This window comes from Gopherus flavomarginatus, chromosome 1 (genome assembly GCF_025201925.1).
Source record: "Gopherus flavomarginatus isolate rGopFla2 chromosome 1, rGopFla2.mat.asm, whole genome shotgun sequence".
NCBI lineage: Eukaryota > Metazoa > Chordata > Testudines > Testudinidae > Gopherus > Gopherus flavomarginatus.
The window spans coordinates 98,348,040-98,370,112 of record NC_066617.1 but is presented as its reverse complement, the minus strand read 5'-3'; the positions used below and the strand labels follow the sequence as shown (position 1 = coordinate 98,370,112).

The window sequence follows — 22,073 nt, the reverse complement described above, 5'->3', positions numbered from 1 at the left end:
TGACATTTCAAAGCGCTGCTGCGGCAGCGCTGCGGGAGCGCTGCCACGGCAGCGCTTTGAAGTGTGAGTGTGGTCGGAGCGCCAGCGCTGGGAGAGAGCTCTCCCAGCGCTGCACGTAAACCACATCCCTACGGGTGTAGCTTGCAGCGCTGGGAGCCGCGCTCCCAGCGCTGCGGCACTGATTACACTGAGGCTTTACAGCGCTGTATCTTGCAGCGCTCAGGGGGGTGGTTTTTTCACACCCCTGAGCGCAAAAGTTGCAGCATTGTAAAGTGCCAGTGTAGCCATGGCCTAAGTCTTACACCTCTGGTAAGCTATTTCCTGTGGCTGCCTCTGGGATTCCCTAGTACCGCATCTGTGGTACTTCCAAGCATGCCCATGCTGCCTTTTTCCCCACTAAGACTTATATTATACAGTTTGCAAAGGGGGCAGGGGTGTTCAGACATGCAGGGACACCCTATAAATGAACTGCATGATACATATTATTTTATTTGCTGACAAATAACTGCTCTGGCAGATTTCCATGCCCAAAACCTTTGTCCTGTGCCATGTGAGGATTTTGTAAAATGCAAGGTGTGTGTAGTCTAAATGTTAACAAAACTCAAAGGATAAAGATGTAAATTATTTATTTATTGACCATGACAAGAACAGAACAGCCCTATGCATTTCTATCTGTAGTTATTTCAACACTGTAAAAGAGGTCTGATGACTTATATGAAGTGTATTGTTGGGACAAGATACCACAAAGCTACACTGAAAATTGTGAAAATTACTGCTGACATGGGGCATACTTAGCAGTTTGGGAAGATGCTGAAAACTTGCTCATATGTTGAATGCCACCCACCAGACTTGCCATCTGGCTGCCAATGTTTTGCAGCTCCTGGGCCACTTTACCTATGTCCCCTCGCAGTCCCAGAACTGCATTTTTTATCTCCTCCAAAGTGCTCAGGGCTTTCTGTGTTGTGCCCACGTTACGTGACCCTTCAGCAGAAGGCATATTGGGGCTAGCCATGGGATCTACATTCTGCACAGGAAATGCCCCCCAGCTCCCACCAGAAATGCGGAGAGTTCTGCTCTCAAAACTGTTCACTTTTCCAGCACATCTTGAATTATCTGGGAGGAGATTCAGGATGCTGGTGTTTTCACTCTCCTCTTCCTCAGATCTTTGGCAAGAAAAAGGATGTGTAACCCTGTCCTTGAGACAATTAAAGAAAACAGAAGAGGAGAGCTTGTGAGGTGAAAACAAGCCTGAAGGTCCACAGGAAGGGATAAGGTTAGGATGAACTATGTTCTCTGGAACAACTGAGTCTGGGGATGAAATGGAAAAGGTGGAAAAAGAGGACGTTGTTGCCATGGAGCTGGTCGAACCTAAAACATATGAAAAGAGAAACAAAAATGAACACTATACAATCTTTGCATAAAATTAATAGTAGCAGTAGTAAATTATTTATACTAAGATAGTGTCTGAAGGCCTGATTGGGCCCTGGGTCCCATTGTGCTGGGTGTTGGGCGCACACACACAAAAGTGTTAACCCCTGCCCTAAAAGGCACAAAGAGTAGAGCTGGTAGGAAAATGAGGTGGTATTATGTAACATTCAGTCCACATGCTGTACTTGACCCAAGACCCAAACAGCCTTAACACTGGACTGATTCACAAGCCAAAAAGGACCTACTAAAACATCCAGCATGGTGCTAAATTGTAACAGACCATTGTTTAGGTTTATAGGTGGAACACCCACTTATTTCAAAATTCATGAGACAATTCCTGATCTTCATACGTGACCTGAGAGCACAGAGCTTGTAGGACAGCTAGAGGATATAGGAATGACATTTCTAGGCCCCACAGCCTTACAAAGACACTACACTGAGGATTAAATCCTCAGATGGGCCAGAGCAGCACCCACCACACCTTGGGACAGGGGGAAGGTAGCTTTATGCCAATTTTGCAGTCTTCCTCCCTTTCCTAGGACCAGCTGGAGACTTGTTTGGCCCCTGAACTGCTCTAAGTCAGACCAGTTTGTAATGGTCCCAGAGTTCATTATGCTACCTGAGGATCACGACAGTGCAGCACTCTCCCTCCTTTAACTGCTGGGAAGGAGAGAGTTATGAAATTCTAGCCTTATTCCCCCATGCTAGAGGAATCCTTAGCTGTCCTTTTAGAAAAGCTTTGTCTTCACTGCACTGCCAAAGTGCCAAAAAGGAGCTTTATTACAGGCCATGACCTAGCACTCAGTTTTAACACTGTGACATTTTATTGATGCTCAATATCATTGCATCACTGTGCACTGATTCCACCTCGTATGTGAAAAAGCAAATAGGATGCAATTATTTTGTCCTGCAGGATAAAAATAAAAAGATGGAGTGACACAAATAACTATAGGCTCTGAAAGGAGCAGTTTAACAGATTTTTTGCCTCAAGGCTACTGATAATATTTTGATTATATCTACACACTACTATTTAAAATATAAACACATATGTAATTTAACAGTACGAGTACCGGTCTTTCAAATCTCCATGTACAATGTACAGGGGTCTTGGCTGTCTGACTTTCACCAAACAGATCACACTTTATTTATTTTTTATTTTTTTTAATTCTTTTTCTGGGATGGAGAGATTCTCCACTTGATTGCTGCTTCCATGAGTAACTGGCTTCCTCTTCTATTCTGAAAATGCTTAGTAATTAGTGGCATCAATTTTGTTTCATTTGGAAGTAGTGACACTTTACTGGAGTAAAATTTCTTCTTTTAGAGGTTCCACCCTCTAAGGTGGTCACTGTCAGCTTAGGATGCAATCCACCTTGTTTTCCACACTCTCCAAAACAATTATATGCACAAAATGCTAAAATGAATCTGGCTCAGTGATCTAGACTGAGTATGATATGTTGTCAGGCAGGGATGGATTCCTGAGAGGTGAGAACAATAAGCTGACTCACCAGAGTGACTAGGAGGTGAAGAGGGGAATAATGCTTAATGCAACTGACATAAAAACATTACCAAATGATTGCATTTTTGTTTACATTTTCAAGACCCAAGAATGTTTCTTTGCGTACAACAACATTCTATAAACCTAAATGGGAAAGTCTCAGAAATTCCCATTTTAAACTTAAAAAATAGCTGCTCTCAAAAGCAATTGACTCTATCAACAAGTGAGAAGCATTTCTTAATAAGTGAACCTTCAGAACACTGCACTGACTCTCATGGAGGCAGCTATTCATTCTCTACTCCTGTCTCCTCCTTCAGAGGTTTCTTCTGACATCCAATAACTCTCACAGGTATAAACACAAGATTAGTAACTCCTGACAGTTTCTGTTTAGAGAGAACTTCTCATGTGAGAAGAAAATAAAGGGGTTTCATTTGTTTGCGTGTCACAAGTATAAAGCTGTATGATACAAAAGTCACAGGACTAGCGAGGTCTGGGGACTAGGATTGGGATAAGGAACATTTCACTTCTAAACCACTAGTTTCTGATATACTGCAGATCATTAATTACTATCTGATAGCTTTTCAATGGCTTAGGTGAAGTGAGTTTGTGGTTTCTGTCCAGGACCTAGTAAGGCAGCGAGCTGATACTACTGGACCCTCTTGTTGGCATCTCAACAGAGAAGCTAAGCAGTGAATGGGCCATGGAGACTGAATTACCTTATGGTCAGGGTTGAACAGTGGAAGTGAGACTGAGATAAAGGCTTGTTCTGACATTAACTATGCTGAAGCTGTTCTGTGAGTAACTGGAGAATTTCAGTCCCCAGCGCTGATAATCCAGCACCTTGACTCTGCGCTAAATTTGCTTAAATGATGTACAAACATCTTACAGCATTTTCAAGGGCTCTTAAATAAAAATACTTATTACTGCTTTCATTCTGTAAGATTTTGCTTTGGCTTGTCGTATCTAATATTGAATATGAAAATGTAAAAGAAAGATGTTACTTAACCTCCATTTAAGTAGCTCTGAACATTTAGTATTGTGTTCACTCTAGTGACAGCAAGGAGGCACAAGACAAGGCACAGATAGCTTTTTTTTCTTAACACCTTTTAAATTCTGAAGAGCTAACTTCCTTTGCTGAGTGCTGTCACTACTGCATGCATGTTTTGCAAGAACTACAAAGAGGATGTGGGCTGGGAGAGGAGGTAACAAATAAATTAGAATGCAGATTAGACACTTGTCTACTGTTAGACATGGAATGCACAAACTCACCTGGCCTTGGGGAAAGATGGAGATTTGTGTTAAATGTCTGCAGACTACTAGGTGTGGAGGAATTGAAGTTTAGCATGGTGGTTGTATTAGGTCCAGGGAATTGTTTAGAAGAAGCTGGAGTTGGTTTCAGAATCTCACTGTTTGCCACACTATTCCGTAAAGGATCAAAGATGTTGAAGGTCGGGGAGAGGTAAAGAGTCTCCACAGAAGCTACACTGCTAGAGGGAAGAAAGTCTGACTCTGGGACATGCTGGCTGGTTGTGGCAGGCTTTTCTGTAACTGATGACTGACGACCAAGCAAAATTTCTGCAATTTTGGGCGTGTTTGCTGACTGTGTCCTTGAAGGAGGCATAAGAGTGATTGTTGAAGCAGGATTTGTGACTGTGCTGTATGTTCTCCTGCCTGTGCCCCATTTTTGTGAGGTAGATAGGCTTCTCTGTGAAGGGAAGGATATGATACCTGTCAGGCAAAAAGTGAGAATAATGTCACAGAAAAGGAGTTGCATCTTGGATGAGAAAAGTAATAATATTAATACAGTGACTAGCCCTAAAATAGCATTTTTCATCAGTGGATCCCAAAGTGCTTTACAAAGGAGGTAGATTATCCTCATTTTACAGATGGGAAAACTGAGGAACAGAGCGGGAAAATGACTTACCCAAGGTTACCCAGAGCTGGAACTAGAACCCAGATCTTCTCAATCCCAGTTTGGTGTGCTGGCTGCTAGGCTGGGCTGCCCAAGTTAGTTAGAATTGTAATAACAGTAATGCTTAGCACTTTCCAGCCATAGATTTCAAAACATTTTACAAAGGTGTACAATACAGTATCTTCATTTTTACAGGGGAGTTAATGAGATCCGGAGAGGTTAAGTGACTCTCCTGAGCTTACACAGTGAGTCAACAGTAGAGTTGGAATGATCTACTGTCTATGAAGCAGTTTGTAATTCATAGAAAAGTGCACTATTGTACAATTCTTATTATTACATCTCGTTATGAATTACCATAAATCGTTAAACCTAAGTGTCTTATGTATAATTAGAAAATTAACAATCAACCCATAAGATGTAATCTTGACAATCTGATGTAAGTTAACATGGCAGTTTGATTCAGCAGTGGAGTGCATGAGACAGGCCGACACTCCTGAAATCCTTATAAGGTAAGTTCTATTAATTTAAAAAATGGTTAATAACTATTAATTCAGCTAAAAACATAGAACTTTTTGCAACAATTTTTGAAAGTCCCTGCTTTGCTCTGCTTTCAAAATGGGAACTGCATTCCAGTGTCTTAAGCCAAACTTTGGGGCTCTTGACTCCCGTAAGGCCTCCCCCAAATACCTGCAGAGGTGATAGTGGGGCGGCTTAAGCAGGTTCCCTCCTCAGAGGTGCAGAGCTGACAACAGCACAGCATTGCCTCCAGAGCAGCCTTCAGAAATCTAATGGCCTAGAGAAATTGTCAGAACTCATCTGGACTTCTATTTTCTGCAGGGTGGCGATGAGTGTGGGGAATTGGGGGGAAGGTTGCCTGCGCGCACGCGCACGCACACAATATTATCTTTCTATAGAGAGAACCTGCTTTGTGGATTGGAGCTCAGTTGTTTGGTGGAAAGGGACCAGGTGGTATTTTGTTAAATTCATAAAGAACAATGGTTATATTGTAGAGGTAAAGCTAAAATCATAGAATTAGGCAAGGGCAATTGTACATCATTCTGGGTTTTTTAATAAAGTATGTAAAAGGCTTTTTAAAAAAATGCAAAAGGCAAGTATCCCTACCTTTCCTATCGCAGTCCCTCCACTACCAACCTTAGTCTCCTTACCCACACACGCTCCTCTTCATCCTTCCTTTCCTCTCTCCATATCACTTTCTCTCTGTCTCCTCAGTGTCACTTTTCCTCCTCCTTGCTCCTATTAACTCCTCTTTTGCCAATTCCAGTTCACCTCAACTTTGAATAAACTTCAAAACATGCATGTTACTAATATGTGCCAGTCATCACCTGGATCATCTACTTGGACCCCAACCTCCACTCTTCCTTTGGTTTTGTGCCTTTTAAGGCCCAATCCTGCGAAGGTGACGTATGTAATTAAACTCAGACCAAATTAATCTTGAAAATCTCAACTTCCTTATACAGGTATCATACTCTCACAAAACTGTTTGAATGTAAGAAAAGGGTGGAGGGTGAGAGAGGGATTAGTCCTTGCTTTTCATAAAGTGGTGGGACAAGTTCTCCAACATACAGTCCCCACCCTTATTACTCTTACTATCACTGTTTAGGACCTTGTCCCAATGCAATTTAAGGACTGTTATCTCTGAGCATTCGCCAGAAGGAGCTTGGGAAAGATTGCTTCAGGTGGTCTTGAGATGCTCCCAGTCATCTGAATATGGTTCTGCCCAGGGTGCTGGAACAATTTGTATAGTGGGGGTGCTGAGAGCCGTTGAACCAAACTGTAAATCCTGGATTTGATGGAAACCACTTCAAGCCAGGTGGTGCAGCAGCACCCCCAGCACCCCAAGTGCGAGCACCTATGGTTCCGGGCCTCACACAATTCCCATGTGCTACTGCCCCTCTAAGATATAAAGCTCTGTCCTACAGTACTAGTGCCTTCTCAATTGCTCTCTCTTGATATCTCTACTTTCTTGTTACTGGCACACACTGCATTATTCTTCATACACCACCATGTGGTTTTGTTAGACAGAGCTAGACTCCCAGAGGCTATTGCTGTGAGCAATTTCCATGTTAGCCCGATAGGCATGCATTACAGGTTTCAAAGCAGAGAGTCAGCAGGTGTGACAGGAGATTTTTAGAAAGTTGAAATGTATCTCACGGTTTAAGAATGCGTGAATGAAATTTCCTCTGTGAGTAATTACAGTGCTCAAAGGAAATAGAGCTCAGAGATAATAGAAAGACCAGTACACCAATAGCCTACAGTATTAAACTGTTGATACAGTGAGGAGATTGGAATCAGTGAATGTACTGATTCAATGGTAGATACAGTATCTTTGTTAAAAGACAGACTGTATGTTCTTGTTAAATGTTACATTTGAGAGATGGGTCTTTAATTGCTGGGACAGGAGAAGGAGGGGAGGGATGTTTGTGTGTGCGCGTATGTGTGTAGGTAAGGAATGATGAGATAATATATTTCTAATAATGGAAAGATCTGAAATCTCTATACCTTACTCTATATTTTTGAGAAAAACATAAACTAGTTAGAAGTTTAAATTAAAGTGCCTTCTCAATACAGAAGAGGGGCCAAGTGGCTAGGCAGCAGTTCTGCTGAAAAGTACCTAGGGGTTACAGTGGACGAGAAGCTGGATATGAGTCAACAGTGTGCCCTTGTTGCCAAGAAGGCTAACTGCATTTTGGGCTGTATAATTAGGAGCATTGCCAGCAGATCGAGGGATGTGAACATTCCCCTCTGTTTGGCATTGGTGAGGCCTCATCTGGAGTAGTGTGTCCAGTTTTGGTCTCCATACTGCAAGAAGGATGTGGAATAATTGGAAGGAGTCCAACAGAGGGCAACAAAAATGATGAGGGGGCTGGAGCACATGACTTATGAGGAGAGGCTGAGGGAACTGGGATTATTTAGTCTGCTGTAGAGAAGAATGAGGGGGGATTTGACAGCTGCTTTCAACTACCTGAAAGGGGGTTCCAAAGAGGAAGGATCTAGGCTGCTCAGAGTAATGGTCTCAAGTTGCAGTGGGGGAGGTTTAGGTTGGATATTAGGAAAAACTTTTTCACTAGGAGGGTGGTGAAGCACTGGAATGGGTTACCTAGGGAGGTGGTGGAATCTCCATCCTTAGAGGTTTTTAAGGCCCAGCTTGACAAAGCCCTTGCTGGGATGATTTAGTTGGTGTTGGTCCTGCTTTGAGCAGGGGGTTGGACTAGATGACCTCCTGAGGTCCCTTCCAACCCTGATATTTTATGATTCTATGAATACTATAGCCTTTGTAGAAAACACATTTGGAAGTCATTTAATAATACATGCACTCCAGTTTTTTCACAGTGAAACAGTGTAAAGCTGAGAGTAGTGGCAAGGAGCCATCTGAGAAATGTGTTGAAGATGCTCTTCCTTTTCCTCCCTCTTATTATGATCCGCATCTCTCTCCTTTGGCATTGGCTCCCAATTCTCATGTTAGCTTTTCATTCCATTTACCCTTCTGCTGTTTTCTTAACCTGAACACCAGCTTACTGAACCAGAACACCTCCACAGAGGATCTGATACTAGGAAATGCTGCATTCAGCATTCATTTTTGGTTGGTTTTCATTGCCTCTGCCCTCAGAACCACTTCATTCATTCCCCAGGAAGGGATAGGAAGCAAAAGATAGCGAACAAGCACAGGTGCTACTGGCCAAATTCTGCCACTCCAAACAGCACTGTGGGCTAGATTCATGAGGGCATGTAGGTGCTGCAATACAGACCATTGCACCATCTCACTTTTAAATAACATGCTGCCTAGTGGAATTCATTACTCCAAGTTAGGGACCCAGGGTCCTTGTACAATATATGAGGAGAGTCAGGCACCTAAAAATGGGATTCACAAAAAACAGTAAGCCACGTAGGGAGCGACCTAAGCTCCCTGGCAGGCAATGCAAAAGAGGTGTATACCTATACCCCATCGGGAGTTAGTCGCCTCCCTCTGGCCTGGATTTAAGCACCTTTCTCTGCTTGGGATTGATAGCCATGAAACCTCCCCTGGAAGTTACGCACCTAAGCCAAGAGGAGGCAGTGGTGCCCACCTTAAAGCCAATATCTCAGTGGTTAGCACCCTCACCCAGGATGTGGGAGACCTCAGTTTAAATTCCCCCTCTGCCTGATGTGGAGAAGGAACTTGAACCCAGGTCTCCCACTGCTGTGAAGAGTGTCCTGACCACTAGGCTATGTGGTACTTTGGGGTGGGGCTCTCAGTCTCTGCTGTTCCACTGTGTATAAAGTTATTGGGCCAGAGAGAGTGAGAGTGAGCATGCCTCTGCAGCACAATGGTTAGGGCTCTCGCCTGCAGGCTTGAGTCATGACAGAATGCTCTAGAACACCATGCTAGCTTCTTCCTCAGACTTCTGGTACTATGAATTCTGAGTGATGAGGAATGGAAATGCATTCTGGCACTTCTTTTTTTAATGACTCAGTCACTGCTTACCTGGGAGGTGGGAGTCCTGGTTCAACCCTGTAGGGTGACCAAAGAGCAAGTGTGAAAAATTGGGCAGGAGGAGGGTAATAGGTGCCCATATAAGACAAAGCCCTGAATAGCTGAAATGTCCTTATAAAATCAGGACATCTGGTCACCCTAAATCCCTGGGTTTAGTATTCTATGCACTGGGACATTGAAAGGGAAGTGGCATCACCTCCACCATTTTGTGCGTGGCCCAATCTGTAGACATGCTCTAAGGTATCCTCCGAGCATGTCTACTGGATCAGGCCCCAAATGCAAGGTAGGCAGGGGGATTTTGTGACTCCCACCAGGCCTTAGGCACAAGTTAGGCACTGAGCTGGGGGGTGGGGACACTATTCAAGGGCATAGGTGGCTGGACATGCAATTTAGGTACCAGGGGCATTTTGCTGGTGGAAACTTAGGTGCTTAGGGACTTTAGGGATCTACTGGTTTAGGCAGTAGCTGAATGGTGATTTTGTGAATGCGAGTGGCACTTAACTTGTCAGTTAAGTGCGTAAGTCTCCCTTGTGAATCCAGTTTGGTGTATCTCTGGAGATTGGAACAGGTTCAGTCTGAACAGCCAGCTACAGTTTCTATGCAGGGATTCTGCCATCCTCCAATAGTCTTCCCCCAAAAGGCGGTGTGGGTTTGACAAATGTTAACATGCCCTCTATGTACATAAACAGTGGGACAGAATTTCTAGGAAAACATTCTGGCCAAGATTTGTAAAAATGGATGCATTAAACTTAGGGTCCCAAATTATTATTTACACACCTAAATATGTGAGCTGGTTTTCAGGAGTGCTGATTGCCGCTGAAGTGAATGTGAGCTGCTGGGAGAGCTGGTCACTTTTGAAAATTATGCCCATTTGTTTCAATGCTTAAATAAGTCTGTAGGAATCTAACTTTAGACACTCAATTTTTGAAAATATTGATTTCTATTTCTATTCACTTTGGGAATGTTTTCAAAAAGTACAAAAGAAGGTGAGGATTAAACAGCACACAAACTGAAAATTTCTCTTTTAGGGTGTTATACTGCCACCCATCACAGTTGTATCTGAGCTAAAATATCTAGGGTTCAATAATAATAGTATCTAGTTCTTATATAGTGCTTTTCCTCAGTAGAGCTCAAAGCACTTTTCAAAGGTGGTTAGTATCATTATCTCCCCATTTTACAGATGGGGAAACTGGGACACAGAGAAGGCCATTACATGCCCTAAGCCACACAGCAGGTCACTTGCAGAGAGAGGAACAGAACCAGGTCTCATGAGTCTCAGTCCAGTGCTTTATCTACTATTCAAAGCAGTAGTTGGGGGACGAGCCTTCCTGTGACTCTGCAACCTAATCTGCTCTTCTAGATCTGCTCTCCCACGGATCTTTGCCAATGATTGATCCTGACCTGCAGCACCTCCGTTATTTCAATAGTGCTGCCCTGTGACTGGTTATAACCAACCCATAACACTGTGCTCTCTTCAATATCTGTAATTATGATCTCTAGTCATAGTACTGTATTCAAATGTGTCTTGCTCAAGCTGAATGCTATTTTGGTGCATGTAACGTATAGTCCTCAGTGACTAGCATTTAAATAAGACAATCACCTATGAGAGGCTTGCTTTCCTAGAAATGATCAGACTAGTCTTATTCAATAGCTTGGTATCACAGTATCACAAACCTCAGATACAGAGAAAAATCATCAAAAGAGAGAAGGTTTCCAGGAACTAGTCAAAATGCATCCAAAACTGTCAAATCCCCGTGCAGTAGTTTTGGGGAGAGATTCAAGAGCTTACTCGCTCCTTGTCTTGGCACTATCTGCAGCCAAAAGTGCTCCAGAATGTTACTTTTATTTCCTTGCAGCCAGAAGAATTTCTTCCAAAGTTGCAATTAATTCCTTTTAAACTGCCTTGTTCCACAAAGAAGTCTATGGACTCGCGCATAAGCCAACGGACATGGTACGTGAACTGTATTTTTTGATCAGTTGGGCCCAAAGAGGATTCATCTCCTCTATTTCTAAATATTTGACAATATTTTTAGTGCTTGCACTGTGAAAATACCCTTGAGTTTGCCAACAAGCATCTCTTTGAAAGGCTGCATAAACTTAAAACATAGGTCTCAGAGTGGAGGAGTACACAGTTACAAGGTCACAGGCCACCCTCTCCAGGGCTGGCTCCAGGCCCCAGCACGCCAAGCATGTGCTTGGGGTGGCATGCCACGGGGGGCACTCTGCTGGCTGGCAGGAGGGCAGCAGGAGGCTCCGGTGGACCTCCCGCAGGCATGCCTGCGGAGGGTCCGCTGGTCCTGCGGCTCCAGTGGAGCATCCGCAGGCACGCCTGCGGGAGGTCCACCGGAGCCACAAGACCAGCGGACCCTCCGCAGCCACATCTGCAGGAGATCCACCGGAGCTGCGGGACTGGCGAGCGGCAGAGCGCCCCCCGCGGCGTGCCGCCGTGCTTGGGGCGGCGAAATGGCTAGAGCCGATCCTGACCCTATCACTCTGATTTTTAATTTATAAATATTGATCTGATTCTTCTTCTTCCCATCTACATTAGTGGAAATATTGACTTCAATTGTTATACCTTATATACATCCATGCAGGTGAGAGCATAATTCTTTTATATTGTATTGTATGTCATCTGGAACATATGAGTTGTTGCGTTTTAATCAGATCACTGGTTCCTTTTGTCCTATAGGTTGTCTCCAGCAATGTACAATATAGGAATCTTCAGAGCATGGTTAACATTCCTAGTAATTATGTAATGATGTGCATTAGGGCTGGAACTATTCCTGATACCTTCACTCCAGCCTAAACATAAGGATTGTTAATCTCATTTTAGTTTATATAGCCACAATGTTATTAATGATCTTTTTTGTTTAAGGAGGAGTCAGAATCCCTAGGATCTGTCACAGAGTGAGCTCCCCACCTCCACTCCCAAGTAGCTCACCAAATAGAAAACAAAAACAGTTGTTCTTTTTTTCCAGAATTTAATCTTGTAAAAAATAATTCTCCCCCTTCCTGATACAAGCAGAAAAATCAACAAAGGACAAGATTCTTCTCTTTCCAAGGTGCAAACTGTAGCAGCCAAACAACCATCAGGCTGAGACCAACGTCTTCCCACCACCTTTGTTCGTTCTCCTTTTTATAATTGACAGCTGAGCCTTGCAGTTTAAATGAACCCCATCTGCACCTGTCCTCCACTATCATGCCACCGTCTGATTACTTATCCTTTAGCCTGTCATAAACAGATAGCTAAGGGTTAATGTCTCTTCCACCTGAAGCACCTGACCAGAGGACCAATCAGGAAACCGGATTTTTTCAACTTTGGGTGGAGGGAATTGTGTGTCTGAGTCTTTTGTCTGTCTGCCTGCTTTCTCTGAGCTTTGGAGAAGTAGTTTCTACTTTCTAGTCTTCTGTTTCTAAGTGTAAGGACAAAGAAATCAGATAGTAAGTTATATGGTTTCTTTTCTTTGGTATTTGCATGAATATAAGTGCTGGAGTGCTTTGATTTGTATTCTTTTTGAATAAGGCTGTTTATTCAATATTCTTTTAAGCAATCGACCCTGTATTGTATCATCTTAATACAGAGAGCCCATTTGTATTTTTCTTTCTTTTTATATAAAGCTTTCTTTTAAGACCGGTTGAAGTTTTTCTTTACTTCAGGGAAATTGAGTCTGTACTCACCAGGGAATTGGTGGGAGGAAGAAATCGGGGAGATCTGTGTGTTGGATTGCTAGCCTGATTTTGCATTCCCTCTGGGGGAATAGGAAAGTACTTTTTGTTTCCAGGATTGGGAACAGAGAGGGGGAGTCTCTCTGTGTAGTTTCACAGAGCTTGTGTCTGTGTATCTCTCCAGGAGCACCTGGAGGGGGGAAGGGAAAAAGGATTATTTCCCTTTGTTGTGAGACTCAAGGGATTTGGGTCTTGGGGTCCCAGGGAAGGTTTTCAGGGGGACCAGAGTGCCCCAAAACACTCTAATTTTTTGGGTGGTGGCAGCAGGTACCAGGTCCAAGCTGGTAACTAAGCTTGGAGGTTTTCATACTAACCCCCATATTTTGGACGCTAAGGTCCAAATCTGGGACTAAGGTTATGATATAGCCTTAGTAGAAAAAATGGGCGGCAGGCTTTAGCCCTTCCTGGGCAATCAGTATGGGGGAGTACTGAAATCTGGGCAGGTAGAATAGTCGCAGTATGCCCTCCTACAATTTTCCCTAATTGACTTTTTCAGTCCATGGAAGGTTCTGTGTCCTACTGCTGCCTCTAGAGTCATAGATTCTGCGGCCAGAAGGGACCACTGTGATCATCTAGTCTGACCTCCTGTATAACACAGGCCACCCCCAAATAATTCCTACAGGATATCTTTTAGAAAAACATCCAGTCTTGATTTTAAAATTGCCAGTGATGGAGAATCCACTACAACCCTTGCTAAGTTGTTCCAATGGCAATTATCCTCACTGTTAAAAATGTATGCCTCGTTCCCAGTCTGAATTTGTCTAGCTTCTACTTCCAGCCATTGGATTATGTTGTACCTTTCTCTGCTAAACTGAAGAGCCCATTCTCAGATATTTGTTTGCCAAGAAGCATTAGAATTGGGTTAATTGTCCCTAGTCTAAAACCTATCAGGGCTGCTCTGAGTTTTAGCTGGAGAGCACTGCTTGGGTGCAATGGGATATGAACCATCCCCCAGAAGGGCTGAGTTGCCATGTCCTCAGCCCATGAAGGGCAAGGCAACATACAGTGGGCTATTGCACTACTCTTTTGCCTGTTTTCTTTTTAATGTCTTAGTTAATGTGTTCAAAGGAGGGGGCTGTAGGTTAGAATTGGCGTGCCCTGACAGGGCTGTGTCAGGGGAATGGAGGGTGAACCTGCTTTTATTTAGCCTTTTGGTGTGGCTCATTTGGAGCCCAGCCTACCCATAGTCAGTGCCAGGGCAATTTCTGGGGGCTGATTTTCTCTGATGTGAGACCAACAATTCAGCAGTTAATTCCTCTTTACTTTGTTTTGAATTTGAAAACAGGCAAACAGACCACTCCAGGACATTACAGTCAATATTTTCCCAAACAGAACAGCCAGATCCATTTCAGTTTAGACAAAATAGAATGCATTTCTTGAGGTGCAGCCATGAAAACAGAAAATAAATGGTTTTAAACATTAACTGCCTGACAGGATAACAACGAGACACTCTGCAAGCTGGATTGTAAAGCTTGCAGAATAATTGTCCAGTTAACCATTTAAAAAAGGACTGAAAGTTGCTTGTTGTCTAATAGCCAAAACTTCCCTTTTCAGTGTCTGGCTTCTCAGACCATGCACACAAACATATACAGGGTATGTCTACACTGCAATAAAATACCCACTGCTGGTCCATGTCAGTTGATTTGGGCTGTGGGGCTGTAAAATTGCAGTGTAGATGTTTAGGTTTGGGCTGAAGCCTGAGCTCTGGCACCTCACAGACATGGGCTCATGGGCCTTGGACTGCAGGGCTATAAAACTGCCTTGTAGACATTTGGGTCTTAATGTGAAGCTTGAACGTAGGATCTGCTATGCTAGCACATCCTTCAGCAAGTTGCCTCATCGCGCCTTTATTGACAGATCTGTGGATGGAAACTAAGAGTCTGGTCTACAATGCAGCAGTCATCCCCATTTTCCTTTATGGGTGTGAGACGTGGGTGACATACCGAAGCCATCGTAAGCATCTGGAGCGGTACCTACAGTGCTGCCTTAGGAATTTTCTCCCTATCAGATAGGAAAACCATCATACCAATGGCAGCGGTCTCTGCAGCTAACATCATCAGTGTTGAGGCGAAGATTATGAAACATCAACTTCACTGGGCTGGTCATTGTGTGCGGATGGCTGATACTCGTCTTCTGAAGCAAGTCCTCTTTTCCCAACTTAGTCATGTTAAGAGGACCCGTGAGGGACAGAGGAAACACTACAAGGGTACCATGAAAGTATATCTTAAGAAGGGAAGTATTGACCCTACGAATTGTTAAGAGCTGTCTGGCAATAGACTGCAATGATATTGCATCATACATCAAGCCTCAGCCTGTTTTGAAGAGAATTGTCTGAGAAATGGCAGAGAAGGAAGGAAAGTGTACAGCCTCCCAGCCAGCAGTTGTGCTTTTTCTAAGCAACCACCTGTCACACACATGGAAAAACCTGTAGAGCGCAGATTAGACTCCTCAGCCATCTTACGTCTCATCATGACTTTTCCCCCGACAGACATCATCCTCGTATCAAGGGACAGGCACCGCCGCCACTAAGGCATTTGGGCTCTGGGACCCCATGAGAGAGAAGGGTTTCTGAGCCCAGGCTTCAGCCTAAATGTCTACACTATTTTATAGCCCCTCAGCTCAACCCCTAGTCAGCTAAAACGGGCAGCCATGGGTGTTTTATTGCAGTGTAGATCTACCATATGTGTCAAATCCCTCAAAGGAAGTCTCTCACTTCACAGCCTTGTTTCATAACCAGCTTCTTGTTGAAAAATGTGACTAATAATAAAGGCAATCTGATATAATACTGACATTTCTTTGGGAATTTACAGAACAAAGATACCGGGCCAATCCTCAGTTGTTATAGCGCCACTGACTTCAATGGAGCAATGCCAGTTCACACTAGTTGAAGATCTGGCCCATTATTCCTTAACATACATAAGACCAGTTCAAACAGAATGTTTAGGTGTCAGACATTGTTAAATCCCATTCCCTTTTCCCATGCTGGGTTTGCATTTTGACTAGTTTCTGGAAACCTTCTCTCTTTTGATGATTTTTCTCTGTCTCTGAGAGTTTTTTGGTTGTTGTTGAGTTTTTTGGTGATTGTAATAAGGGCTGCGTTGAATTTCATAGCAATGCACTGCAGACAGCCACCTTCTAGAATGAGCAACTAGAAGAAGGAAATTAGGTTTTTCAAAGGAAGGGGGAAAGGAAGTCACTTAAGTGTCATGTGTTCAGTGACGATGATTGCAGTCATACCTCATTTATGTTATATGAAAAGAGAATGCTGCAGGTTTTTAGGATATGCTTCTATTTCTCAGCCATCCTCTCTTTGGGGTTTCAACTGTGGTTTAACTGCTGTCGCTTTATCTAGAACTAAGCCTCATGCACCACTTTCAGCTTGCTGCTGCTTTTTAAAAATTGAACTATACCTTTTCTCTGTTCTTAGTGGGTACTGAGTAGTTCTGGAAATGGAATTTGTAGATGAAAAATACTCAAGGTGTTTACTAAACTGTGCTAATAAGTCTGGCTATTGGGTCTGCTTATATAAGTAGAATAACTGACTCTGAGTATTGACTTTCCACATCTTGGTTAACATGTAAAATATGATTGAAGACGTGTGTGTGTGTGTGTTTGCAGTTTTCTCATTCCTAGAATTGAGACTGAAAAGTACTTGATAGCCAGAGTCAGGACAGTACAAGCAAGTGCTGGGTAAGCTTTCACACACCGTTCTGCTGATTATTATGCTATCCTAATTATTTCACTTGATTTCCCCCCCCCCCTTTTTTTATCCACCTATTGAGTCTCATATGTTAGGAATGTTATGCTCTTTGGGACAGGGACTGTCATTTACAGTTGTGTTTGGCACATAGCCTAATGAGGCCCTAATTGGGGTCTCTAGGTGCTACTGCAATATAAATAATTATTAAAAATTACAGTTCATTCCTAATCTGCAGAACCCCTCCTAATCCAGCACTCTGCTCCCCACACATACCTCTCCCTATACACCTTGCAGCACTCTCCACCGTTCTAACAGTAAGCCTCTACTGAACATATGGGAAAAAATGTTAATTGAAAACTAGAATGGAAAGACAAGCACAACAACCTACTATGCAACCTACCATTGACTTGCAAAAGCCAGAAACTCAAAACCAGGGAACATCCTGGCATATTCAGATTCAGAGCTGTATGTTTTACAAATATACTTACCAGTGGTATGCTATTCAGCAAAAATGAGATTGAAATGGTGACAGCGTAAATCAAAACTTTGGATAACATATTGAGAGAAAAGGGATAGAGCTGTAAGGTGAATTATAATTAGTGCAGATGCTTTCAGCTGAGCTGTTTTCTTTTAAAAAATAATACTATATATCTTAAACCCCTTTCTTTGGTTGGGTTCCATTTCAGCTGTACATGGTATCTTTGAAATCAAGTACCATGCACATCTGGTGCAGCCAATTTGACAAGGCCTGTGCCTTACCAAACTGATTGCCTTCTATGATGACATAATTGGCTCTGTGGATATGGGGAAGGCAGTGGATGTGATATACCTTGACTTTAGCAAAGCTTTTGATGTGGTCTCCCATAGTATTCTTGCCAGCAAGTTAAAGTAGTATGGATTGGATGAATGGACTAGAAGGTGGATAGACAACTGGCTAGATGGTCAGGCTCAACAGGTAGCAATCAATGGCTTGATGTCTAGTTGGCAGTTGGTATCAAGTGGAGTGCCCCAGGGGTCGGTCCTGGGGCAAATGTTGTTCAACATCTTCATTAATGATCTGGATGATGGGATGATTGCACCCTCAGCAAGTTCATGGATGACTCTAATCTGGGGGGAATGGTAGGTACACTGGAGGGTAGGGATAGGGTCCAGAGTGACCTGTTGGAGGATTGAGCCAAAAGAACTCTGATGAGGTTCAACAAGGACAAGTGCAGAGTCCTGCACTTAGGACAGAAGAATCCCATGCACTGCTACAGCCTGGGAACTGACTGGCTAAGCGGCAATTCTGCAGAAAAGGACCTGGGGATTACAGTGGACGAGAAGCTGGATATGAGTCAACAGTGTGCATTTGTTGTTAAGAAGGCTAGTGGCATATTGAGCTTCATTAATAGATCAAAGGAAGTGATTATTCCCATCTATTCAGCACTGGTGAGGCCACATCTGGAGTATTACGTCCACTCCCCGCTCCCTCCCCCCGAAAGGATTTGGACAAATTGGAGAGAGTCCAGCAGAGGGCAATGAAAATCATTAGTGGGCTGAGGCACATGATTTATGAGGAGAGGCTGAGGGAACTGGGATTATTTAGGCTGCAGAAGAGAAGAGTGAGGGGGGATTTGATAGCAGCCTTCAACTACCTGAAGGCGGGGGATCCAAAGAGGATGGAGCTGGGCTGTTCTCACTGGTGGCAGATGACAGAACAAGCAGCAGTGGTTTCAAGTTGCAGTGGGGGAGATTTAGGTTGGATATTAGGAAAAATTATTTCACTAGGAGGGTGGTGAAGCACTGGAATGGGTTACCTAGAGAGATGGTGGAATCTCCATCCTTAGAGGTTTTTAAGGCCCTACTTGACAAAGCCCTGGCTGGGATGATTTAGTTGAGATTGGTCCTGCTTTGAGCAAGGGGTTGGACTAGATGACCTCCTGAGGTCTCTTCCAACCCTAATCTTCTATGATTAGCTGAGATAATGAGAACCGGTCTAGAAAACAGAGGGATTATACTGTGTGTGTTTATAGCAGAAAGATTTGTTAAAGGCATGTGGAACTGGTTTGAATTGTCCATCTTCCCCAAAATTCACGTGACAGACCCCAGTATTATTTTAAGCTTTGCAACATGGTATGATGATAAACTTTTCCCCCCCTGCAGGATAAGGAGGGAGAGATTTCAGCCCTACATGTAGTGAAGTCCAGCTTTTACCACAGGCAGCTTTGGTTTTACCTATTACATTCACAGGAACAGAATAATGAATCCCCTCTTCCTTGTTCTTTCCCTTCCCTGCATTTTTATGATAGGCTTTTTAGGAAGACATTTATGGCTGTTTCACATACACAAATAATGAGGTGACACATTCTCCTATGTTTTTAAAGGCAGGGAAGGACAAGGAGTAAAAGCAAACAATCCCCCCCACCCACCGCGAATACGCTTCTTATGCTTACACCTAAATATAATTTATATTTATAATAAAAAGTCTTACGGAAGACTTTAAAAATGTAAAAGTAATTCAGCTTCTAAGCTATGAGATTTCCTGCATTTCACTCCCCCTCGTTTTTTATCACTAAGGAGACAAGCGTTGGCATGAAAACAGGATCTTGGTTCCTTGAGAGTTCACCTACTCCAGCTGCTTATTATTCTCTTGCCCCCATGTCTTGCGCCTGAGGTCCTAATTCTCTGCTTGTGACATCACTTGTTTCCACGGCAACCAATTGTGATGTCATAGAACTCTCACTTGAGGTGCAGTAGAAGAGATAGCAGCAGGAACACATGAACCCTTCTTAAGGAAGCTGATTTCAGCCCTTTATCCTAATGAAGTAGAGGGGAGAAAAATATAAACCATATTGTGGAGAAGCTGAACAGCTCCTACTTACAAAAGTAACTTAAGCCAGCATCAGCTGTTAGAAAGCAATACAGACACTCCCCAGTTTACAGCTTGTGTAAGTCTAATTTTGCGTAAGTTGGGAACATATACCCGACAATTATGCAAAAAAAAAAAAAAAAAAAAAAGCTATAAGTGCAGATTTGTGTAAGTTGGGTTTGCATAATTTGAGGTGCGTCTGTATAGAAATAACTCCATTTCAGAGACTCTTCTTAAACTAGGACTGTACAATCTGGGGTCTCAAAAGTATTAACTGAACTGAATCTCAACTCTTTCTCTGAAATGCTTCAGAACTTCTTTATGGTTCATATTTCCTCCTCTCTCCACAGCCTCAAAAAACTTCCCTTCTTTCTAGGCCCCTTCCATAGCACCAGCTCTATGCCCTAGCCTCTTCCTTCACTCCGTTCCCTGGCTGCCTCTTAATAACTCCTTTTCCACACATGTCCCTTCCTTCCTATCACCCTTCCCCACTACCGTTTGAACATCCTGCTATCTAGCAGTATTGACAGCCTCTCTGGTTGCGTCTTATGCTCTGCTGTATTCCAATCTTCTAAGCAATGCACTCAGTGCGCACCTCTGAACAGGGAAAGTTTAGAGTGTAGGAAAAATTTAAATACAGAGGGTGCCCATGGACAAGCAAAAAAACTGATGTCCTATATGCAGCAGCCTTGTAGGGGAAGACTTCAGGGGGGTCTAATTAATATCAGAGGGTTGAAGGTAAGGAACCAAAGGAGACAGAGTCAGAACAAGCATCCAAATTTATGAATGGTTGCCTGAAATCAAACTGAACCCTTTTTAGGTCTGCCCATTTCAATTAACTCTTTTCCTGTCCATTGGAATGGACTATTCCTTTGAAGCACAGGAAGCACCAGAAGCTGATGTGAGTTTTGCCCTATGTATCAGCTATGTTATTCAGCAGTAAAGTGGTTATATAAAATACCTCCCAAACTGACTTATTTTGGTAAAGCTCATTCAGTTAAAGATTCTGTGTTAATACAGAACTTCTGTCCCTGCTCAGGTTTTGAACTGCTTAGCCATCATACTTCTGTTCCAGGAGTCACTGGCAGCTGCCTGCACCAGTGGTGGTGCTCCATCTGAAGAGCCCTCAGCAGGAAATGGAGGTGGCAAAGTGGTGGTGGCGGGGGTCTGCTCATCCTCACTAAATACTATCAAGTCCTGGTGGAGAAGACCATACAGAAATAATCAGTTAAGCAGTGAACACTCAGATACAAGCCATGCTGCTCAAAGTGGTGAAGACTCAAGCTTTACAGGTGGTGTTAAAACCAAGAAGGGGGCAGGGTGTTAAAAATTGCAACTTACCTAAATTGGTTGGTTGGTTGGTTGTTTTTTAGTAAAACCACTGGCCATTAAATACAGACTGAAATATTTTTAAAATGTTTAAGACTGATAAGACATTTATCCATGTGAGAATCAGGCCATTGGAAGAATATGTTTTAAAATAAAAATTACTAAATGCTGACTTCTGCGACTTACCTGCATTCCAAGACCTGAGTCCAGGGGGCTGCATTTCCCCTACTAATGTTGATGTCACTAATATCTAAAGCACCATAAAGAATGCAGCTCACTGTTCTGCTTTAGGTGTCAGTGATATGATCATCTATTACAGGAGAAACACAGAACCCTATAATGAGGTCTTGCAGGCTTTTCTGGTCACCTTTTAAAATACTAAGGGACTTACTTCGATCTGTTATTCTGCTATAGGGTGACTTCTGCCCGAGAGCAAACTTGTAAAAAAAGACCATTGATACAAAAAGAAATGTTCTGGCCCTACATTTTCTTTGCTATTATTGAAAAGATTTGTGTTTTGATAAGGATTCTCTTTTACCAGTCCCAACTTCAGCTCGTAATACTACAACTACTTTGCAATTTCATGGCATCTTTCATCTGAGGATGCTAAAACATTTTACAAATATTAAAGAATTCAGCCTTGTTACAGCACTGTGAGGTAGGGTATTAGTATTTTGTCTTTTCAGATGGGGAAACTGGGCTAAGAAAAGTAAAGAAATCTCCCCAAGAGAAGAGAACCCAGATCTCTTCAGTATCAGGTGTGTTGGGCCAGTATCAGCTGGGGTTAATTGGTGTAGCTTCCTGGAAGTCATTGGAGTTATGCTGATTTCCACCAGCTGATGAGCTGGCCTAGTGTTGCTCACAGCTTGTTTTATTTTATTTGATCTTAGAGGGAAGCCAAAAATTGGTGATTATAACATCTCAGTTGACTGCTGATATGGTCACACACTGGCAGCTAGGACAGATATGAAAATACTTTCATTGAAATAGGTAATGTTTGAAATGCTTTCCTCTCTTCACAAAAAGGGCTAAAAATAGGACTGCCGATTAATTGCAGTTAACTCATGAGATTAATCACTCAGTTTTTTTGAGTTAATCGCACTGTTAAACAATAGAATACCAATTGAAATTTATTAAATATTT

The 22,073-nt window shown here is 42.9% G+C and overlaps 1 protein-coding gene across 1 annotated transcript in view; it reads right to left on the bottom strand.

The window, feature by feature from the left end:
* Positions 1–732: 732 nt before the first annotated feature.
* The window catches only part of ENTHD1 (ENTH domain containing 1), a 77,534-nt gene continuing 56,193 nt past the window's right edge, over positions 733–22,073 (bottom strand). The window contains exons 5-7 of the mRNA XM_050917199.1: positions 20,666–20,798; positions 4,193–4,651; positions 733–1,368 (exon numbers count right to left, since the gene is read on the bottom strand). Coding sequence (XP_050773156.1) covers positions 770–1,368; positions 4,193–4,651; positions 20,666–20,798 — 1,191 coding nt within the window. The 3' untranslated portion in view covers positions 733–769. The remainder of the gene's footprint in view (positions 1,369–4,192; positions 4,652–20,665; positions 20,799–22,073) is intronic.